This window comes from Benincasa hispida, chromosome 6 (genome assembly GCF_009727055.1).
Source record: "Benincasa hispida cultivar B227 chromosome 6, ASM972705v1, whole genome shotgun sequence".
NCBI lineage: Eukaryota > Viridiplantae > Streptophyta > Magnoliopsida > Cucurbitales > Cucurbitaceae > Benincasa > Benincasa hispida.
Genome location: NC_052354.1, coordinates 12,730,513 through 12,749,193, shown reverse-complemented (window position 1 = coordinate 12,749,193; position 18,681 = coordinate 12,730,513). Strand labels below are relative to the sequence as shown.

At 34.7% G+C, this 18,681-nt stretch overlaps 1 protein-coding gene and 2 long non-coding RNA genes across 4 annotated transcripts; 1 reads left to right on the top strand and 2 right to left on the bottom strand.

The window, feature by feature from the left end:
- The first annotated feature begins 1,377 nt into the window (after positions 1-1,377).
- LOC120079585 lies at positions 1,378-2,153 on the top strand. The gene is made up of 2 exons (XR_005482276.1): positions 1,378-1,572; positions 1,876-2,153. It is a non-coding gene; the product is annotated as an uncharacterized LOC120079585 (long non-coding RNA).
- A 104-nt stretch (positions 2,154-2,257) lies between these two features.
- LOC120079584 lies at positions 2,258-7,062 on the bottom strand. 2 transcript variants are annotated; one of them, XR_005482274.1, is made up of 5 exons: positions 6,103-7,062; positions 5,439-5,546; positions 5,059-5,283; positions 3,683-3,766; positions 2,856-2,913 (listed from the first exon to the last, which is right to left on the bottom strand). It is a non-coding gene; the product is annotated as an uncharacterized LOC120079584 (long non-coding RNA). The 2 variants fall into 2 exon arrangements; XR_005482275.1 differs by lacking the exon at positions 3,683-3,766 and having other exon boundaries at positions 2,258-2,913.
- Positions 7,063-7,624: 562 nt separating this feature from the next.
- Positions 7,625-11,926, bottom strand: LOC120080306. The gene is made up of 4 exons (XM_039034941.1): positions 11,593-11,926; positions 10,761-11,156; positions 8,540-8,948; positions 7,625-8,124 (listed from the first exon to the last, which is right to left on the bottom strand). Exons 1-4 carry the CDS (start codon positions 11,837-11,839, stop codon positions 7,920-7,922), a joined length of 1,257 nt encoding a protein of 418 aa, XP_038890869.1. The 5' UTR covers positions 11,840-11,926; the 3' UTR covers positions 7,625-7,919.
- Between the last annotated feature and the right edge of the window lie 6,755 nt (positions 11,927-18,681).

The window sequence follows — 18,681 nt, the reverse complement described above, 5'->3', positions numbered from 1 at the left end:
GGCGTTGTTGAGCCAACTCTCACCTATGCAAAACTAAGGATAATCCCGAATAAAGAAGGTTATAGTTAGCTCAAGATTAAGATCGAGTTACCTAGGTAATCTAAGCAAAATAGTCAATCTTAAACAGTAAACAGCGTTATAAAGTAAGAGTGACTTACTTCTTGGTTCGATCTTATGCAAACCCATTGCATAGGGCGCCCCCACTCCTCATGTCAATACATGAACTAATCAGGATCACTTCGTTTGTAGCACCTTACTACAGATTTTAACAAATACAGAGTGGATCGCATCCAATAGTGTTACCAGAATAAGGCACCCAACCTTATTCGTATACTATAGACCGTTTTGGCTATTTACTTGAACTTGATCCATCTTTATGTCTCTATATAAAGTTCAAGTATTCATATAATAGTCATGGATATTAGTTTATTGGATTTAGTCTTTACAAGTATAATTTACAAATTCAATAACAACTTTATTGAAGAAATTTTAAATAACAACTTTATTGATAATAGAATATGAATAACTTTACAAACTACGAGTTTTAGGACATAGAACCTAACAATCAGGGAGATTTTACACAGAGTGCTATATTTGCAATTCTTTAAAAATATTGTTGTACACTTAATTATTACCCCTAAAAGTGCTATCCATTGTAATTATCCCAAATATTACTTTATAATTGTTGGTATCAAATTTTTGTCAAGAAAAAATGCATCTGACCTCCACGGACCACGTGACAAGGGAAAAGAATACCCACAAAACAAAGAAAAATGGCTCTAATGGCTAAGTTAGTAAGAAAATTGAAAAATAGAGAAAAAATCAGAAGTTTTAGTTTAAAATCTAGATCCCAGATCAAGTTCGAGATGTCTCATATTGAGTTAATGATCTACTTATAGGGAGAATGAGATAGTGTTTACCTTCTCCTCTTATGCTAAGGATGAGATGTATCTTTCCTAATCCTAATAAGTTAATATTAGATATGATTAGATAAATCTAGTTTATCTAGTATTTATCTTCTATTTATCTTTTTTTGATTTTAGACCTATCTTGTGAGATCCAAATTCACATACAACAATAACATATATATTATACCTAGTAATTGGTTCAAAATATATATTTTTAGATTTTGTGAACCAAAAAATCACTCTCTTTTAATTGTATATATGTTTTTTATTTTATTGAGTATATGTTATTGAACCAAAAAAGTATGGCTTGGTTATCATAATTTATTTTTTCAAACCTTTTTAAATTTAGAAACTTTAAATTATAGTTTCTATAGCCCACCTACTTTGAGGGTTTACTGAGATAACTTAATAATAAACCGAATAAATTTAAATACTAAAAATAATTAAACTATTAACTAATTTTTTAAAATATAGTTTTTTTTTTTTTATTTCGACATAAAACGAAAACACCCAAACCAAGAGAAAACAACATAATTGGGAAAAATTGCACAGACGGCCCTTTTATTTGGGCCCAAATGAAATTTGACCTGGCTTTAAAAACCAATGAAATTTGATCCTATACTTATGTCAGCCTCGTGTGAAATGATCACTTTAACCCTAAATGGTATTCTTCCTCCTTCCTTCTTCTTCAGTTCCATTTTTGTGCATTTTTTTCTGTATTTTTCTGTATTTTTCTTCCTTTTTTCTCCGTTATTCTTCGTCCTTTCTTCTTCTTCTTTCTCCTCCTCCTCCTTTTTTCAACGTTTCTCTTCTTCTTTTTTTTTCCTTTTTTCCTACGTTTTTCTTCTTTACTTTCTTCTTTTCTAGGTTTCTCTTCTTTCTCCTTTTTTCTTCATTCTTCTTCTTCTTTTTTCCTGCTTTTTTCTTCATTTTCTGCTTCCTTTGTGTTTTTTTTCGCCCTCCTTAGGTAAGGAGGGAGCGAGAAACTATAGCAAGAAACTAGATCGAGAGAAGAATCCGAACAAAGAGGAAAAAAAAATTGTAGTTGTATATGATGAGGAACTAGAGGAATGAGCAAGAAGCTAGAGAGAGAAGCTAGAGCGAGAGGAAGAATCCGAATAAAGGAGAAAATCGATGAAAAAATTGTAGCTATGTCTGATGTGGAATTAGAGCAAGAAACTAAAGCGAGAGGAAGACCGTTGTACATGTATTTTGAAATCAAATGTGTACTCTCACATTGTCTGACATGAGCAAAAGGTCATTTTTCATTTATTTTTTAACCTTGGACCCTTTTTCATTTGGGCCTTGAAAAGATATCATCCATTCAAAAATCTTCATATTAAAAGATGCTTTACTTGAAGATCTTCAAAAATCTTAGATTGTTGAAGATCTTCATATTTCTCGATCTCGTATGTTACTTGAAGATCTTCCATTCAAATCTTAGATTGTTGGTGAAGCAAAGCCCATTTTGCAACCTTAGCTACTACTGATTTGATTCTGTAACAATCAATCCTTCAAAAATCGACAGAGCCCCTAAGAAATTACAGAAAATTGGTAAATTCGAGCATAGTTTCCTCCTTTTCATTTTTTAAAATAGTTGAAATTAGTTTCAACATCCGTATTAAATATTGGGAGAATTCATCTACATGAACCATAGAAAGAGATGGAACTACTACACCACTTCGTCGACTATTAAGAGTTTGAAATGACAAATATAATCAAGAACGTGTGAGATTCATCACCTCTCTGTTTCTCTCTCTCCCTAATCGCCAGCATAGTAAATCATCAAAATGCCTCACCTCCTTGGGCCAAGACATACAATGGAAAGGCATTCTTTGCCAATTTTGTTTCCTCACCATCTGGCATTCTTAGTTTTCTTCTGATTTACTTCTACTGAGATTACCATAAGATAAATTAGAACAAGATACTGTCATCATCTCCTTGAAAAAATTAAGGGACATCACTCCTGCTCTCCATTCCTTGCTTTAAAGATTCAAACCTTTTCCTGCATCAAAATCGATGCAAAACATCAGTTAAAAGTCGATAATTACCGAGTTCCTGAAATCAGATTAATTAGTTGTTAAAAGCGTGAGGACTGATGTTTTTGCTAAGAGTTACATCAAAATATCGAGTGATGAAACAGAAATCATCCTTAAAAATAAAAAATCTTGTGTATTTTGAGAAACATCCTGATTGTAACTAGGCTTTTCGAACGAATGGCCCAAAATTTGGATAAAAAATGGAATGTTCTTCACTTTTTAAAACTAAAGTTTTTTGGACCTTTAGCTTACGTCACAATGAAATTACCGAAACAGATCATTGTGCATGCCAGTTAGAGCGTTACTCTTGTTCTTGCTCCTCTAACTCCTCAGAAGTTCTCTATTTTCTCTCATTTTTCCCGTTCTCACTCCTGCTTCTCACTTTCTGTATTTTCTCTTGTTGTTCATTCACACTCCTCCTATCCTCACTCTGTATTTTCTCTTGCTATTCATTCTCGTTCTCGTTCTCGTTCTCATTTTCGCTCTTTGCTCTTAGCTCTCGCTTCTCCAGCATGCACGCTTAACAAGGTCGTTCGGGTAATTTTTCGCTAATGATGGTGTAAGCAAAATGTAGGTTTAAAAAGTAGGGCAAATTCCATTTTAGGCCCAAAAATAGGTCAACCGTACAATTAACTCATTGTAACACTTATATCAACCTAAACTAACTAATAGAACTCTTCAGGAAAAGAGGCGTCAATAAACTAAAGCATAAGCTGAAAAGAAGCTCAAGATTACTTGGTATTAGTGAGCCGACCGTGCAAACTCCATCTTTGACGGAATCCTTCAATGCCTTCAACATCACTAGAAAGAATGAAGCGTCTGCAGATCAAAATAGATATACAAAGTGAAGTTAAGGACAGAGTACTGTTGCAATTGAGTCCTAGAAGTAAAACGTGAACACTGCCAGACCAGAAACAGAAATCTATACGAAATATTCTATGAATTAACACGAACATTAAAGAATATATAGGATATTCTCTTCACAAAAGTTACCGCAGACGGTTGAAAAATAATCCAAGTCTGCATCAATAAAGATGAGTAAATGCAAAAACATTGTGTTTGCATCAGAACGAGACACTAATTCCATAAGCCAACTGGCTTAAGTCCTAGCCATATCATCCCTTCGCCAACTGATGCTAACCAGATTGCTGCCTCACAGGCTATTAACTCACCACAATCATTCTCCCATTCTTTTACACAGCGGCAGCTCATAGCCTCATCTTCCTTTCCTTTCAACCCTGGGGATTTAGCTTTTTTATGGTCTAAACATGGCCTTTATGTTATGGAAATTCTAGCCCAACCTCCTCCCTCTAAAACCTAAAAATCACAAACTACTGCTGGAAAAGACCAAAGCTTCAGAGAGAACTGGAGTTATACACATCGATCCACTATGACAAATCAGCCACCTTAGTTATTCGAGAGGTGCATCGAATCACCAATGAAGTTCCTAACTTGGAACGTAAGGGGCCTTAATTCTGGGAGGAAACGTACCTTGGTTTTTCAACACAACTCTAGTATTGTTCTCCTACGGAAAACATGGCGATCAGCAATGGATTCCTTTCTGATCAATTCCATTTGGAGCTCTTCTTGCATTTTCCTTTTTCTACCACCTTCTAGAATTTTGTCTTGCAGACTTTTAGTTGGTTTTTTACTTGAGAAAATTTCATCTATGACATCTTGGCATCATTGTTGGCGGGTCACCCTTTTGGTGGAACAAAAAAGACAATTTGGTTGGCTCTAATGCGTGTTTCTTTTGGAGTTTATGGGGCGAAGGCTTTTTCGCAACTCTTTCTCTTTTGATTGTTGAATGGTTTCGTTTTGTCTATGACTTTTTCATAGTGTAAAACAAAGCACCCTTTCTCCCCTTTTAGTTTATCCTAATTGACACAATTTTTGTAATCACCTTTAGGTATTTGGGGTTCTCCCCTAATTTCATTCATCAATGAATTGTTTCTTTTGCCAAGAAAAAAAATCAGAAACCAAGAATATCACAAGATCCACAATTTCTTGTCCCACTCATGGATTAATCTTCAAAAGTAAGAGGGTTCATTTCTAACCATCATATCCAATTCATATCAACACGTTGATCAACAAAATAGCAACTGACTTACCCATTCAGTTGAATTTGGCACTGGATGTTCCAAAAATGGGGTACTATCGGGTCGGGTGAATTCGATAATAGAGGCTTGTTGGCATTCCAGCCTTCCTTCTCCTTTCAGGGCCTACCCGAAAGAGAATCCAGTGTTTCTTGGTCGAGTTTACCAAGGCCACCAAAAAGATCTACAGAAGAGGTATCCTTGAAAGATTTCTCGTTTTACACTTATCAACCTTGTTAGCTTTAAGAAACGCAGAGGGAATTTAATTTGTATTGATAGATAAAACTAATGTAAAAAATTAACATGGGGAGAAAAAAAGCTTCTACCACAACATTCATGATTGATAATAATATGATTAGAGATAATAACCCTATTACTGAAGAGTGCTAGCATACCTCTCCAATGTTGTAACTTCTGATTCAAGTTGCGTAGCCCTTTCCCTTGCTGTCTAGAGGCATTGATGACCCTATTTTATAGCACCTCGAATTTCCATTGCTATGAACCTTAAACCAGAGCAAGTGAGATTAAAAAAATATGCAAACGATCGTCTTACCCACTTTTCAACACACTTTTGATATACAACTATTTCATCTTGACAAAAAGGCTCATTTCAAAGCTGTCAAAGAGCGTCTCTGATTTGTGGAAGATATGGGATGAGAATCTTCCCGGACAAGCCAAGACAACAAAGTACATTATCGATACCATCATTCATAATGCTTTTTTTTTTGTGCAAAGATTTACATATTATATACACATAATAATTTTTCTTTCCTCGTTGCAAATTGGAAACACCTTTTGCACTCTCTATGAATGGGTTTATTTTTTGTACACCCTATGATTGGGGTCCTCATATACCTTTAGATATCTTCGGATATTTCATTTAATCAATTAAATTGTTTCTTATCAAAAAAAAAAAAAAAAAATCTTTGACAGAGACTCAATATCATTTATTTGCAAGTGCCTCCAAAGCAAAATCAGAAAGCAAGCTTAAACTAATCTAGCAATATAATATCAACTTACAAAAGATATCCACAAATATAAGCAAGAAGCCAAACTTACATAAAAAGAGATTCCTCAATATCCCATCACATAAATTGACACCTTCAAGCACATGAGATGCAATTTCAGGTGGAATGATAGGCGATGGTGGCACCATCATTAAACCATCAGCAACCAAAATGGTTTCTTCCATGGTTGGTTGCGAGTCGAGTGAAGCCAAAATGGTGAAAATAGTCAATTAGTGCTCTGTTTCAGCTCAAACAAATTCAATGACCAAGTACAACAATCATATGACCTCTATCTATACTTTTGTATCAGACATTTAATTAGACGCACATAGGAAAATTAAGATAATTAAACAGCTTAAGAGGGAAAAAAACAATTTAAAAGAAAAAACATAGGAGAGTTAATGGCCCTGATTACACAGAAGGACACACTGAAATAGATTATTTAAAAGAAAAAACCAGTTTAAACAATTTAAATAAGGACATGAACCAATACTCAAACCATAATAATTACTGTGAATTTTGCAATTCGAGGTATTAACAAGGATGGGCAGAGCCCCCAAAGCATCAAATGTACAAAGACTCGTTCTTTGTTACCAAATTCTTTTTTTCTGTAAGAACTAGAAACAAAAACGGAAATTGAAACCCGTATTTTCAAAAACACCTATAATAACAATAATGTAGAACATAATATCAGAAACTACACCAAGTTACAATATTTAGCAGAAGCAATTTATTCCAAACAATTTCTAAATTAATCAACAGGATGGGCAGAACTTCCTGCTTGAAGACGAGGGAGCTGCTTGTTAATGCTGTCGTCATCAAGCCCAAAAAACAATGTGCTGACATTGAAAACGAGCCTGAAACATGGGTGATGCGCAACGACAGGTTGCCCAGGTCTGTGGTCGTCACCACAGCTCATGGTTTGTTACATGGGATAGCAAGGGCCTGAGGGGAAGAAGGGAATTTCTCCATTCTTCCTACTAAAATCTAAACATCTTAAATTAATCCACTTTAAATGACTCAAACTCCGTCTATTTATCAACTTCTTTTAAACAAAATGTACAGCAAGTGATTATGATCAAGTACATCCAAATGACTTGACACATACCCTTACAAGTTGAGATCACAAGGACATAAACTTCAAAAAGCAATGAAAGAGTGGAAGATGGGAACCCAACAAAATTGAACTTACACAAAAAGAAGATATAGCGTTTCTTTTTGTAAAATTTGTGTTTTTGTTATCTGTTTTTTCTTCCGTCATTTTCTATTTTTATCTTAAACCTTAGAATTGAGCTTGAGATTCTAATTGTCTCCATACACTGCGTCTTTGAACTATATTTGTTCCAAATCAGATCAATCCCCTTCGTAACTCTTTAAAAACAGAGTCTGGATCAGCAGAAGGTTAGATATCTTCTTTAATGATGCTAAAAGCTACAAGTCAATAATAGTTTCTCAAGTCAAAGGGTAAAGAAATAAGGATGTTTACAGATATGAAGTCCAACTAAACGTTTAAACTCTTAACCATTTATACAGGATGTCGGAAATCGGAAATATTCTGAAGTTTGGTAATGCAATTTCATTAAGAGGATAAACTTTATTTCATTGGAAAGAGTTGAGCATTCTTCTCACTTTTGCAAGCCAAAAATCAGCAATCTTAACATCACCATTCGCAAAAACCAACCCATCCCATAGCTTCAAAATCACAATGAACCAAAAACCAGCAATCTTATCACAAAAACAAGTAAACTGATCTCTTTCCTCCCAATAATTATAATATACCCATAACAACCAAATCAACTCTAAGATATCATCCAGAAATGTTGTACCAAAACTATATTTTTCTTTTCAACAGCATCACAAATCAAACAATCAAGCAGGTAGAGGGCTTGATACTTGCGAACCCAATTTCTTCTTGGCACTCAGTCTCTCCATAAACTGGGGATTCGCCCGCAACCTCTCCTTCACATACAAAGTTCGAGCATCCTCTACTAGTTTGTTGGCTTTTCCGGCTTCCTCAATAAGAGAAAGAAGAGTCCTAAGACAATCCTTCCTATTTTCCTCTCTATGTTCAAACCTGAGAAATACAATTGAGGTTAGAATCCAATGTAAATTTAGCTTAATGAAATGTAAACTTGACAAATCGTAGCATAGGCTACAAAGTATAGCAAGATCTAAGGGTGGATTGTGGTCAAGATTCCTCGAAGGAGGGAAATGATTAAAAAGTCAACTTGGTTTACACCCTCACATGCAGATAATTAAGAAAGAGGAACTATAATGATAATGTTTTCTTCTAGTAGTCAAAGAACGAAGAAACAGAGAATGAAATGTGAAAATCTGTCCTATTTATCTTGTGTCATCAGAAATTGGCATCTCTATTAGAAATGTCAGAGACATTTTTGTCCTACTAAGATGTGTCAAACCCCAAAAAGTAGTCCAAGGAGAAAGTATCAGCAGAACTAAACATAACAACATACAGTTGTTGACCTTACCTCTCACTAGTAATCGTTAGCTCATCTTTCCCAGGATGATAGCGCTTGCCAACCAACTCCTTCAGTCGACGAAACTGATACTTTGATAAACCAAGCTCCTTCACAGTAACAGATAATTTTACTTTCCTGTTTTTGGGATGCCATGCATCCCCACCTGGTGCAAACACAACCCTTGTTTGCCACCTGAGAATTGGCCCTTCACCTGGCGGGTCATCCAAGTCCTTATTTGGCACATTAGTTTCATCGAACTTTGGGGGGCCTTCTGCCTCCATCATCTTTCCATATTCCATGACCATCTGATCCTCGAATTCTTTAAACAGATTGTAAGCTTCCTCTGGTTCAAGCTCCCCCTTTTCACACAAATCCCCGAGCTCATTGAATTTTGCCTCTACTTTTTCCTTCATATCATCTAAAATGAACAGTTAATTACCAAGAAATGGGATAAAGTTTCATTGGAAGAGAATTTATTCAAGACGATAATGATTACCATGCATACAACACAAAATAACAATGGTAGATGATTGCACATGTTAAACTGAATGGATTAAGCAACTACTACAATCACCTTAAAACAACATATCTTGTTTCCCACAAGATTTGGAATTCCGTAGGTTTGAACAAAAAGTTAAATAATTGGATAAGAAAAAAAAATTAAATTATATAAAAATAAATAAATAAACACAGTACAACTAGTTAGTACAGCTATAATAGGAAATCAAGCAATACATGAGAGACTAGATCATTTTTAATAAGAAAACGCTATATACTACTTACATGGCTTAACGATAAAATACATCACTAGAAAACAATAGACACCAAAGATTCTCTCTCTTGAAAATCTGGATTCCTCCATTTCTCAAATCCTAATGGTAGATTGAATGCTCTTTTGGGGGCATTTGATTTGGAAGTTTAAGATCCAAAAAAAAGTTAAGTTTTGTTACTAAACTCTTTGCTATAGGAGTTTTAATATGGCAGGATGAAGATAGCCTCCAAAGAAAATTTTCTAATTGGGCTCTCTCCCTCGTTTGCAATTTCTGTTTAAGGGAATGAGGAAACCCTAGATCACCTACTCATCCACAGCCATTGGAGTGTTTGGCTGGACTTAGGCTGAGAAGAAGAGCCAAGGCTCATGCAAATGAACCAAGCATTTCTGTGGCTCTTTTAGGGAGAGAAATGGAAGGATTTTTTGAAATGCTACTGCTACCAAGGTCTTTTATGGAATTATGTACAGTATACCACTTATCGGTGGTGTTCACAAGAAATTCTTTGGTAATTATAGCCTCCATTTGATTTTCCATGATTGGAAGGCTCTCATGTAGGCGGTTCTCTTTCCCCCACCCTTACGTTGTTCTCTTTTTAAGTTCCTTTGTTTCTTATCCTACATCATTTTCTTTATCATACCCACTGAATGGTGGAAATTAAGTTCTTTACAACCAGGCAGAAGCACAAATCGAAAGAAAATCAATTTCAACTGAAAAAACCAGTTTGGCTCAAACCAGTTTGCATCTGCATAATAGTACTCTATGCTAATGGCCACAAATGGGGGTACAGATTCCAAGAAAAAGGTTGAACATTTTCAGATAAGTGGAACCAACAATTTAAATTGGAGGGGTTTTACGAGTTTCCACTGAAAATCGGGCTTACCACTAATTATTTTCCTTTCAGAGGTGCTTATGATTTTACAAAAGGATGACATAAGGCTTGCAATTTCTGCTGAGGGGAAAGAAGACACTACACAAGTATTACTATTACTTTTCTCAAGAGAAGAAGAAAGTGTAGTAGCAAAAGAACGTTAAAAAACATGCATATAAGCATTGCATTGCATCTGGCACACATGACAGCCATAAGATGAAATCAACAAATGGTGAAGCATGAGATCAACGAATCTAATATGATTAACCCATTTCAGAGCCAGTTTGGAAAACAATAATTTAGAATCTATGTGATATTGACGTACAACCATCATAGCTAATTAAATATGATGCAAAATGCAGTTACAATCAGTCGATATGAACCACCAGAAACAAATAAATAGAGTAAACAATGCCATAGACTAAAATTTTATAACCTTTCACTTCAAAAGTATAGTCTGGAAGAGATGTTTGAACGTAGGGAAAGGGATGTACATCAGAAACTAATCCAAGAAGGCCAATAATAACACAAGAAAGATGACTGAATGTTGCAACTAACCAAAACAAGTGTGTACGGGAAACAGGCAAACCTGGAAGGAGCTTGTCCCAACTGAGCATATCCTCCAAAATCGCTTCACACTCCTTGGTGTCCTTCAGGATCCCATGATTCATGCCATCCTGAACAAGCTCGTCCCATTTTTTGTCGTCCATGTTGAAGTATTCATCTTTTACCATTCTTTTCATAACTATATCCCTAGCATTGTAAAGATCGTCAATCTCTTCATCTGTCTCATACAATTCTTCAAAATCAGATTCAAACTCTCCATCCTTAACATCATCCAATGGTTTCATTCGTAGTTCTTCAACAAGTTCATCATCCGTATCCTCATGTTTTCCAACCAATTTCCTCTGAAGAATAGCTTCAAGAATTGATGGAAGTGCTTCTTCATCACCTTTGAAGTACTTATCTATCCGCATTTTCAATTCTGGGGGCAGAAATTTAATGAATCAAATGGAAATTGTTATAACTTTGAACTCCCATGACTTGTGATAAAGTCACATTGAAAAAATTACTTGAGCAAATATAACAAGCTCAGACATCAATTACAAAACAAAGAAATTAAAAAAACTCAAATGTCACCGAATCTCAAATTGGAAGCATTATATCATAAAGACAACCAAAAGTCATAACTGTTTGTCCAGTATAACGATCTGCAAGCTCTTGAATAAAATAACTAATTTAGATGCAGACGCCAGTTAAACAAAATCAACTTGCTCTAAGACTTTAACATTAGAACCTATCTAACAAATTCATTTCCCTCAAGCAAGCAAACCTTCCGACTTTACAAATACAATTTCACTTTCCTTAGTTTAATTGCAGAAATCAAACATCAAATAGAACGTTCTCATTGGGGAAAATACCTTCATTACTTACATCTTGAACGTCCAAAGATACTTCTTTCTTCTGAGTGGGCACCAAATTCGCTTCGGGAACAATTTGGGAATCTTCATTTGGCGGCGAATCTTTATCGGAGGAGAAGAGCCTGAATCGAGACGTCGCCGGGGCTGAAAGGAAGAATGGAGGACGGACATTGGAGGTGTAAGCAGGAGAATGAAGAAGATGATTGCGTGCTCTGAGAGAGAGGTTTCTCAATAGAATCCATTTCATGGTTGTCGTCTCCTCTAGGGTTTTAGAGAGTGAGGCTTTTGCAACTCCTGCTCCAGTTGGCCGCCATTTACAAATTACCTACGCTTGTTCCAAATTTAACATAATTATTATAATCTTATTTTTCTTCTTTTCTGAAATTCAAAATTTTATTTTTAAGCTCTTTTGTCTCGAAATATAAATTTTAAAAAAATAATAATAATTAAAATTTTAGAATAATTTTTTAAAAAAAAGTCTTAAAAGTATAGTTGAAATATTTTATATTTAAAAACATTACTAACATTAACTTAGGCATGGTATAAAGTATTAAGGCATTACTTCATTTCAAAACAGCCTAGCTCATGAGATATATTTTCTATATTGAAGTTGAAAGTCAATCTCCCATTTGAAATTCTTATACTAAGAAAAAAAAATATTACTTTTTAATATTTGAGCTGAACTTTCGGATTCTTTCAAATCCCCCAACCTATAGATGTTCGGGAAAAAAAAAAAAATCAAACATAATCCCATAAATGGCCCTGGAAATTAAACAAATATGAAACTCTCCAATATAGACATAACTAAAAGATTTAATAAATTGTGTAATTAAATGTTAAGTAGAAAAAGAGTCCATAGCAAAAATCCAAAAACAAATAGCAATCAAATACTAGGAAGCATGGACACCGACATTGGCTACATGCTAATTTTAAAAAAAAAAAATAGTCATTTTTTAGTTAATTTTGATAGGACTTGAATATGATCCAACCATACTAGTTTTAGATAAAAGAAAAAGAACAAAATAAGATTTAACGAAAAAAAACAGATCTAAGATGAATCATGACATAAGTCATTGGCATAAAGATTAAAAGAATAGAAAAGACTTAGTTATAGTAGGACTATGACTTATGTTCATTAGAGGAATCAGTGGTACTTAAGGAATTAGATATAGGGGCATAACGGTAAATTGCCTCAGCTGTACTTACAAGTTATCTATGAAGGGTTATCGTAATGTTGATTGGTTGATATGGATACAAAATATATCTGTAGTGAGGAGTATCGGTCTTTAGTGGAGTGCCCATCAGTTAACGGATGGCAGATTCAGTTACTAAAGAGCTTAGTCAGTTATTCACATATCGTTGGAGTTTCAAGGTCCCTTGGTAGCTTCAAGTTGAGAATCATGGGGTTGATTTGAAATGTTCAAATTGACAAGAGAAAATTCAATTATATATGATATAATCAATGTGATGTATGAGATACATCAAATGGACGATTAATCTAAATGTGATTTACATTAAGTACCAAAAAATTCGATTATATTTGATTTACATTAAGTAGCTCAAATTTATATATTATCTATATCTAAACTAATATGAAAGCTAAAATTCAAAAAAAGAAAAAAAATCTCTCATTCACTCTTATGACTAAATTAAACCTCTCATTTTCGATTAGATAATTCCTCTATTTTTTATTTTCTTCTTTTCTTCCGTTCTCTAATTTTCTTTGTTAGAAGTTTTGTTCCAAAATTAAATATTTATATTTGATCTTACGAATTTGACTTTTATTATTTTTTTTAGTGACTAAAAAAATCAGAGAGATTTAATGCAATTTTTTAACTCTTTTTAAAGCAAATTAATGTGATCCCGGCATATAAGCAGATTAATGTGATCCTTGCATATAAGCATATTAAAGATTGAGAAAATACCACAAATGATTCTCACAAAGAGGGAGGAGAATGACGAAGTAGCAGACTATTGCTCTCGAAAGTTAAGCAATTTAGTGGTCTTATAAGTTTTTTTTTTTTTTTTTTTTTTCAATTTTGTAAATATAAATGCAAGTTTAGTTTAGTGATTCTACTTCTGGTTTATTTTTTTCAATTTTGTTTTTCAATTTTAATTTTAGTGATTCTAATTTTGATTCTACTTTTTTTTTTTTTTTTCAATTTTAATTGTGTATGTTCAAATACAAATGGAATTTGAAACGATCATTCCGCTATTCATGGAAATCCTCATATTCGATTTCCTTTAGGTATAACATTGTTTTTTAGCAAGAATTTCATCCTCAACACCACGTCAAAGTCATCCTTTTAAGGATCATGAAATCGATGGGGCCACTCAATCCCTCAACTTTACGATTGTTCTTTTTATCATTCCTGTAATAGGCAAGGCCGTAGAGTTCACTACTTTCATTTTACATGCGCCTCCTTTCCAACGAAGATTCAACCGTCTGACTTTTATTTTAGACATAAAATTATGCGTGGTTCTCGAGTCGAACATAGTACTTTTTGCCGATCTATGGTTAACCCAGGCATCTACATACATCAGTCCACCTTTTTGGGCATCATTTGTTTCTTCCATATTCTTCTGGAGGACATGTAAAAATCTTAGACCCCAAGCTCATAAGTTTTCATCTTCCTCTGCTTGTATATTCTCGTCCTCCACTTGAATAGCTTTGCCTTTTGAGTCCGAGGCTAACGAGGCTTGAAAAGAATTTAAGGTTGCCATTTCGAACATTCACTTGCCTTATGCTGCCCCTTGCATATATAACAGGATAGAGGCCGATAAAAATTCTACTGATTCTGCCTCGCCATGTATTTCCAGTATTCTGTTGAAGTGGTTTGTCATCCCCATTGGTATCCCTGTCTCCCCCACTATTTCTCGATGGGCTCGAACCATTGCTCTTTCTCTCTCTATCGGGGGATCTCAAGTGTTGTCTCATCTTTTAAGATTCGTCAACTAAGTCGAATAATCGTTCAGTCATTGTGTACGCAGCTGAGATATCCTATACTTTCTGTTTATACAATTTTGTTTTTGCCCACGGTTTAATACCTTCGTCAAAATAGAAAACTTTGGGGCTGTTTGGGACTCAACATGAGATGGTATATCCCACATCCTATATCATCTTAGTGTTTGGAGGCCTATTATCCTATCTTACCGATTTTAATTGTTTGTGGGCCCATTTTTGGAACGTGTTGTGTATCTCACCGTCATTTTTCTTCTATGTATCGTATATCATCTCAATGCTTAAACATACCCAATCATACTCGATCAGTACTCCTCAGTCACCAGAACTCTCCAAACATCAGAACTCCCCACATACTATATCATCTCAGTACCCCCAACAATCCCTTTGTCTTTTTCGGACATATCTCTTATATCCAATATCAATCTGAAAAATTGTTTCACATACTGATAGTGTCATTATATTTCATTTCTTGTAGTTTACATCTTGCCAAAATCTCAAAATTCTCGGGAAAGAACTGAGAACGCAACTCTTGTTTCAGTCTCTCCCACGTGTCAATAGTGATAGAGTAAACTAACATGCAGCAGAAAGAATCAGAATCAATAAGCACTCTAATTATACTTAATTTGAGTTTAAAACATGCTTTTGAAAAACTATTTCACAAAAGGGTTTGAAGAACACGATACCTTTGATGAACCCTCTTTAAATCCAGCTGAGTTTCATGAAATGATGCTTCAATCTTCAAGTAGACCACCACAAAGATCTTCTCTACTATTCTCTTGCAAGGATTGTGTGGTGGAAACACTGAATTGAGCTAGATTATTGATAAGATTGAAGAAGGTTTGAAGGGAAGAGTTTCCACAAAATTTTTGGAGCTGATCAGTTTGCATGAACTAATGAATTGAAGTTCAAAACTTCAATATATACATGAATTTCATGCAATTAACTCAACATGCTTGATGTCACTTCAATTTCAAATGAGGTAGAAATTTGAGAGGGGAAATCCAAGATTGGATTTTCCCACTTTCAAATTTTAAAAATAATTTAATTTTATCCATTTTGATTAATTTAATTTAATTAAAATATGATTTTTCAAAAAATCAATTTTAATTTTAATTTTGTAATTTTGAATTTCAGTAAATTCAATTTTAAATTAATCCAAATTCTAATTTTGAATTTAAAATTGGATAACTAATTAAACTTATTTAATTAAATAAATTTAATATCTAATATTAAATATAATATTACACCTCATCTAATATTTAAATCAATATTTAAATTTTTCGAACTCTTCAATTTTGTTTAATTACGATAAAATTAGACGTTTCAACTGTATCGAATACAATTAATAGAAACTCTAATTGAATTTGAACATTTCAAATTCTAGACCCTAATTTCGAATCTTATCAAATTTACTCAATTTACTAATCCAATTTACGAGTTAGTAAAGATAACTTATGGATTGCTGGTTGGAAAAGGAGAGAAGAAAAATATGTTTGTCTTATGTTATGCGTTAATCTCCATGCATCGAAGGTCATGCGTGGTCTAGAAAATATACAATATGTGTTTAAGCACGTATATGATGACCATGCGTTCTTGTCACAAGTTTTCTTGCTTTCTCGCCAAGTATAATGAGAACACAAGTTTCTTGGGATAATCTGAGGTCGAACACAGGGACTTGTAACTCAATAATGTTTGTGAAGTAATGCGTTTGAGGTTATAAATAAAAGTAAAAAGACAGAAGTTAATGGATTATGTGCTACTCCTACTCCTAACTAAACAGATTGAGCAATGGAAGTTTAACTATGAGAATTGGTAGAGATGCAGCAACTACTAACGCATAATAAGGTTACTTCATTATGTTTGATCGCTCGAGTAATCCTAGTTCACCACACTAATGTATTGCACACCTCTCGGTGGCAGCCACATGCTTATATCTCTATAATTCATAGTTGCGTCGAGCATAAGATCGTTCCTATCTCTAGGAACAATGCTTACTTTGCTTTAGTGTGTTCCACTACTTACCCTCTCAGGCAGTTGGTTGCTGCTAATCAGCTTATAGACAAGCGTTGCGATAGCTTCATACTAAGCGAAGGGGATTAACTCACTATACTCACGCAACGCACACCTCTCGATGGGTTGCTACATGCGTCATATCTCTAAGCCGCATGATTGAGTATGTGACTGCCTTTGATAACTAAGCGATGAATGTAAATGATGATAAAGAAGAAGAAGATGGAGAAGATGGAGCTGAAGGAACTAAGAGATGCATTGATTACAAGATGTATTAATGTCTTAAGCCAAATGTAATACAATACAGAGATAAGAGGAGAGGTGGAGGGCTGGATGTAAGCAATCTCTTATCCTAAATGCATCAAGGCTGCTGATGGTGCCATGGATGGATGGTGGAGAAGTCTCTCTCGAGCTCTGTCTCCGACAAAACTTCAGTCGTCACTCGGAAGGGGCTGTGGAGGTGAAGAATCCTAAAAAGTGTCTTGCTCATGCTTTTATCTGTGATCGCAAGAATCTGCCTTAAGGCAGAAACTCGGATGTTTTAAAGTGAAGATCCAAGGTGCTATTTATAGAGCTCAAATGCCGACAACATGATGATGGCGTTCTGACTCGCTGCTACCTTTGTCGTGGTATGGGTAATGTCAACATCACCTTATCTTGTTGATACTCCCAAAGTATGCGTTCAAGCTTGTTTCTCCTAAAGTGTCGATGCATTCCACCCATTTGGCGATCAATTTTCCATTACGATTATCACTGTGGATGCAACATTCCATGCGGCGAACTAGTCTTTATGAACTTTTGCATGCGGTTACTCTTGCGGCGGACTACGGTCGACGCATTCAGCCAATCCCTGCAATGGCTGCAAAAATAGATGCTTTTATGCATAATAACGCATGATATAAGGTTAGTGAGGATTTCTGATGCTGGTCGACACAAGCTCACTTTTTCACATAAATTCTTGGTATTATTGACGCATATTCTTCTTATTAGCTCTCATAACTCTAAGTAAAAGGCTACAATAGTTTGTATTTCTACAAGCTATCATGGACCTACAGATCATGAGCTCCAACGATTTGTAATTAATTGGTTAAACTCTTTAACCGAATTAATCACTATTTGTTAACTACCAAGACATTCTACTATAGCTCGATAGTTGCACTCTCCTCACTATAGATATATTTTTATCCATTTTAACCATAATCGGAAGTCGATCCTTCACAGGTCATTCGTATTTACAGTTGGGTCAAAGATTACCGTTTTACCCAATTAAATACATCCTGCTCCTTAAGCTCCCACTGATCCTCCATTGAACAATTAATTTATAGTCCAACTTAAATCATAACTCTCTCAATCATGAGAGGACGGGGCCTCGTTGTTTAAAACTAGGCATCATTGCTTAAAAGGACAACCTATTTGCTAACCCTAAGTCGGGTATGAGTGAATTCCATATTGCAAAGCTATGTCCCCAGCTATCTATTCGGTCTTATCCCCAAAATGGAAGGCTTATTGAGTAGTGCTGTTGGACTACTCTCACCTATGCAGATCAAAGGATAATCCCGAATAAATAGGAGTTCATAGTTAGCTCAGGATAAAGATCGAGTTACCCTAGGTCATTGAGTTTGAAATAGTAAGTTTTAATAGTAAACGATTATAAAGAAAAGTGAATATTTCGAGGTCCGGTCTTACACAAACTCATTACACAGGATGCCCCTGCTCACATATGTCTCCACATGAATGATTTTTTGGATCACATCATTCGTATCAGTATACAAAATGGGTCGTATCCAATAGTATCACCAGGATGAGGTACCCAATCTCATCCATATACTAATAGACCATTTTGGCTATATACTAAAACTTGATCCTCTTTTATGTCGCCACATAAAGTTAAAGTATTTATATTATAGCCATGGATTTTTTTATTGAATTTTCATAAAAATAATGTAATATCAACAACAATTTATCAAATAAAATACTCAACAATATTTTTATTGATAAATAGAATATGTTAACAATATTTACAAACTGCGAGTTTAGGACATTTCCAACAGATGGTGCATCGACCCTCTTGGATGTCCATGAAACAGGACCTCCACCATAACTTGGTATCCTCT

Coding starts and splice junctions, on each gene's coding strand:
- LOC120080306 (XM_039034941.1), bottom strand. CDS start 11,839: ATGAAATGGATTCTATTGAGAAACCTCTCTCTCAGAGCACGCAATCAT. Junction 11,157..11,592: donor TCAAGATGTAAGTAATGAAG/GTATTTTCCCCA, acceptor TTCTGCCCCCAG/AATTGAAAATGCGGATAGAT. Junction 8,949..10,760: donor TTGGGACAAGCTCCTTCCAG/GTTTGCCTGTTT, acceptor TGTTCATTTTAG/ATGATATGAAGGAAAAAGTA.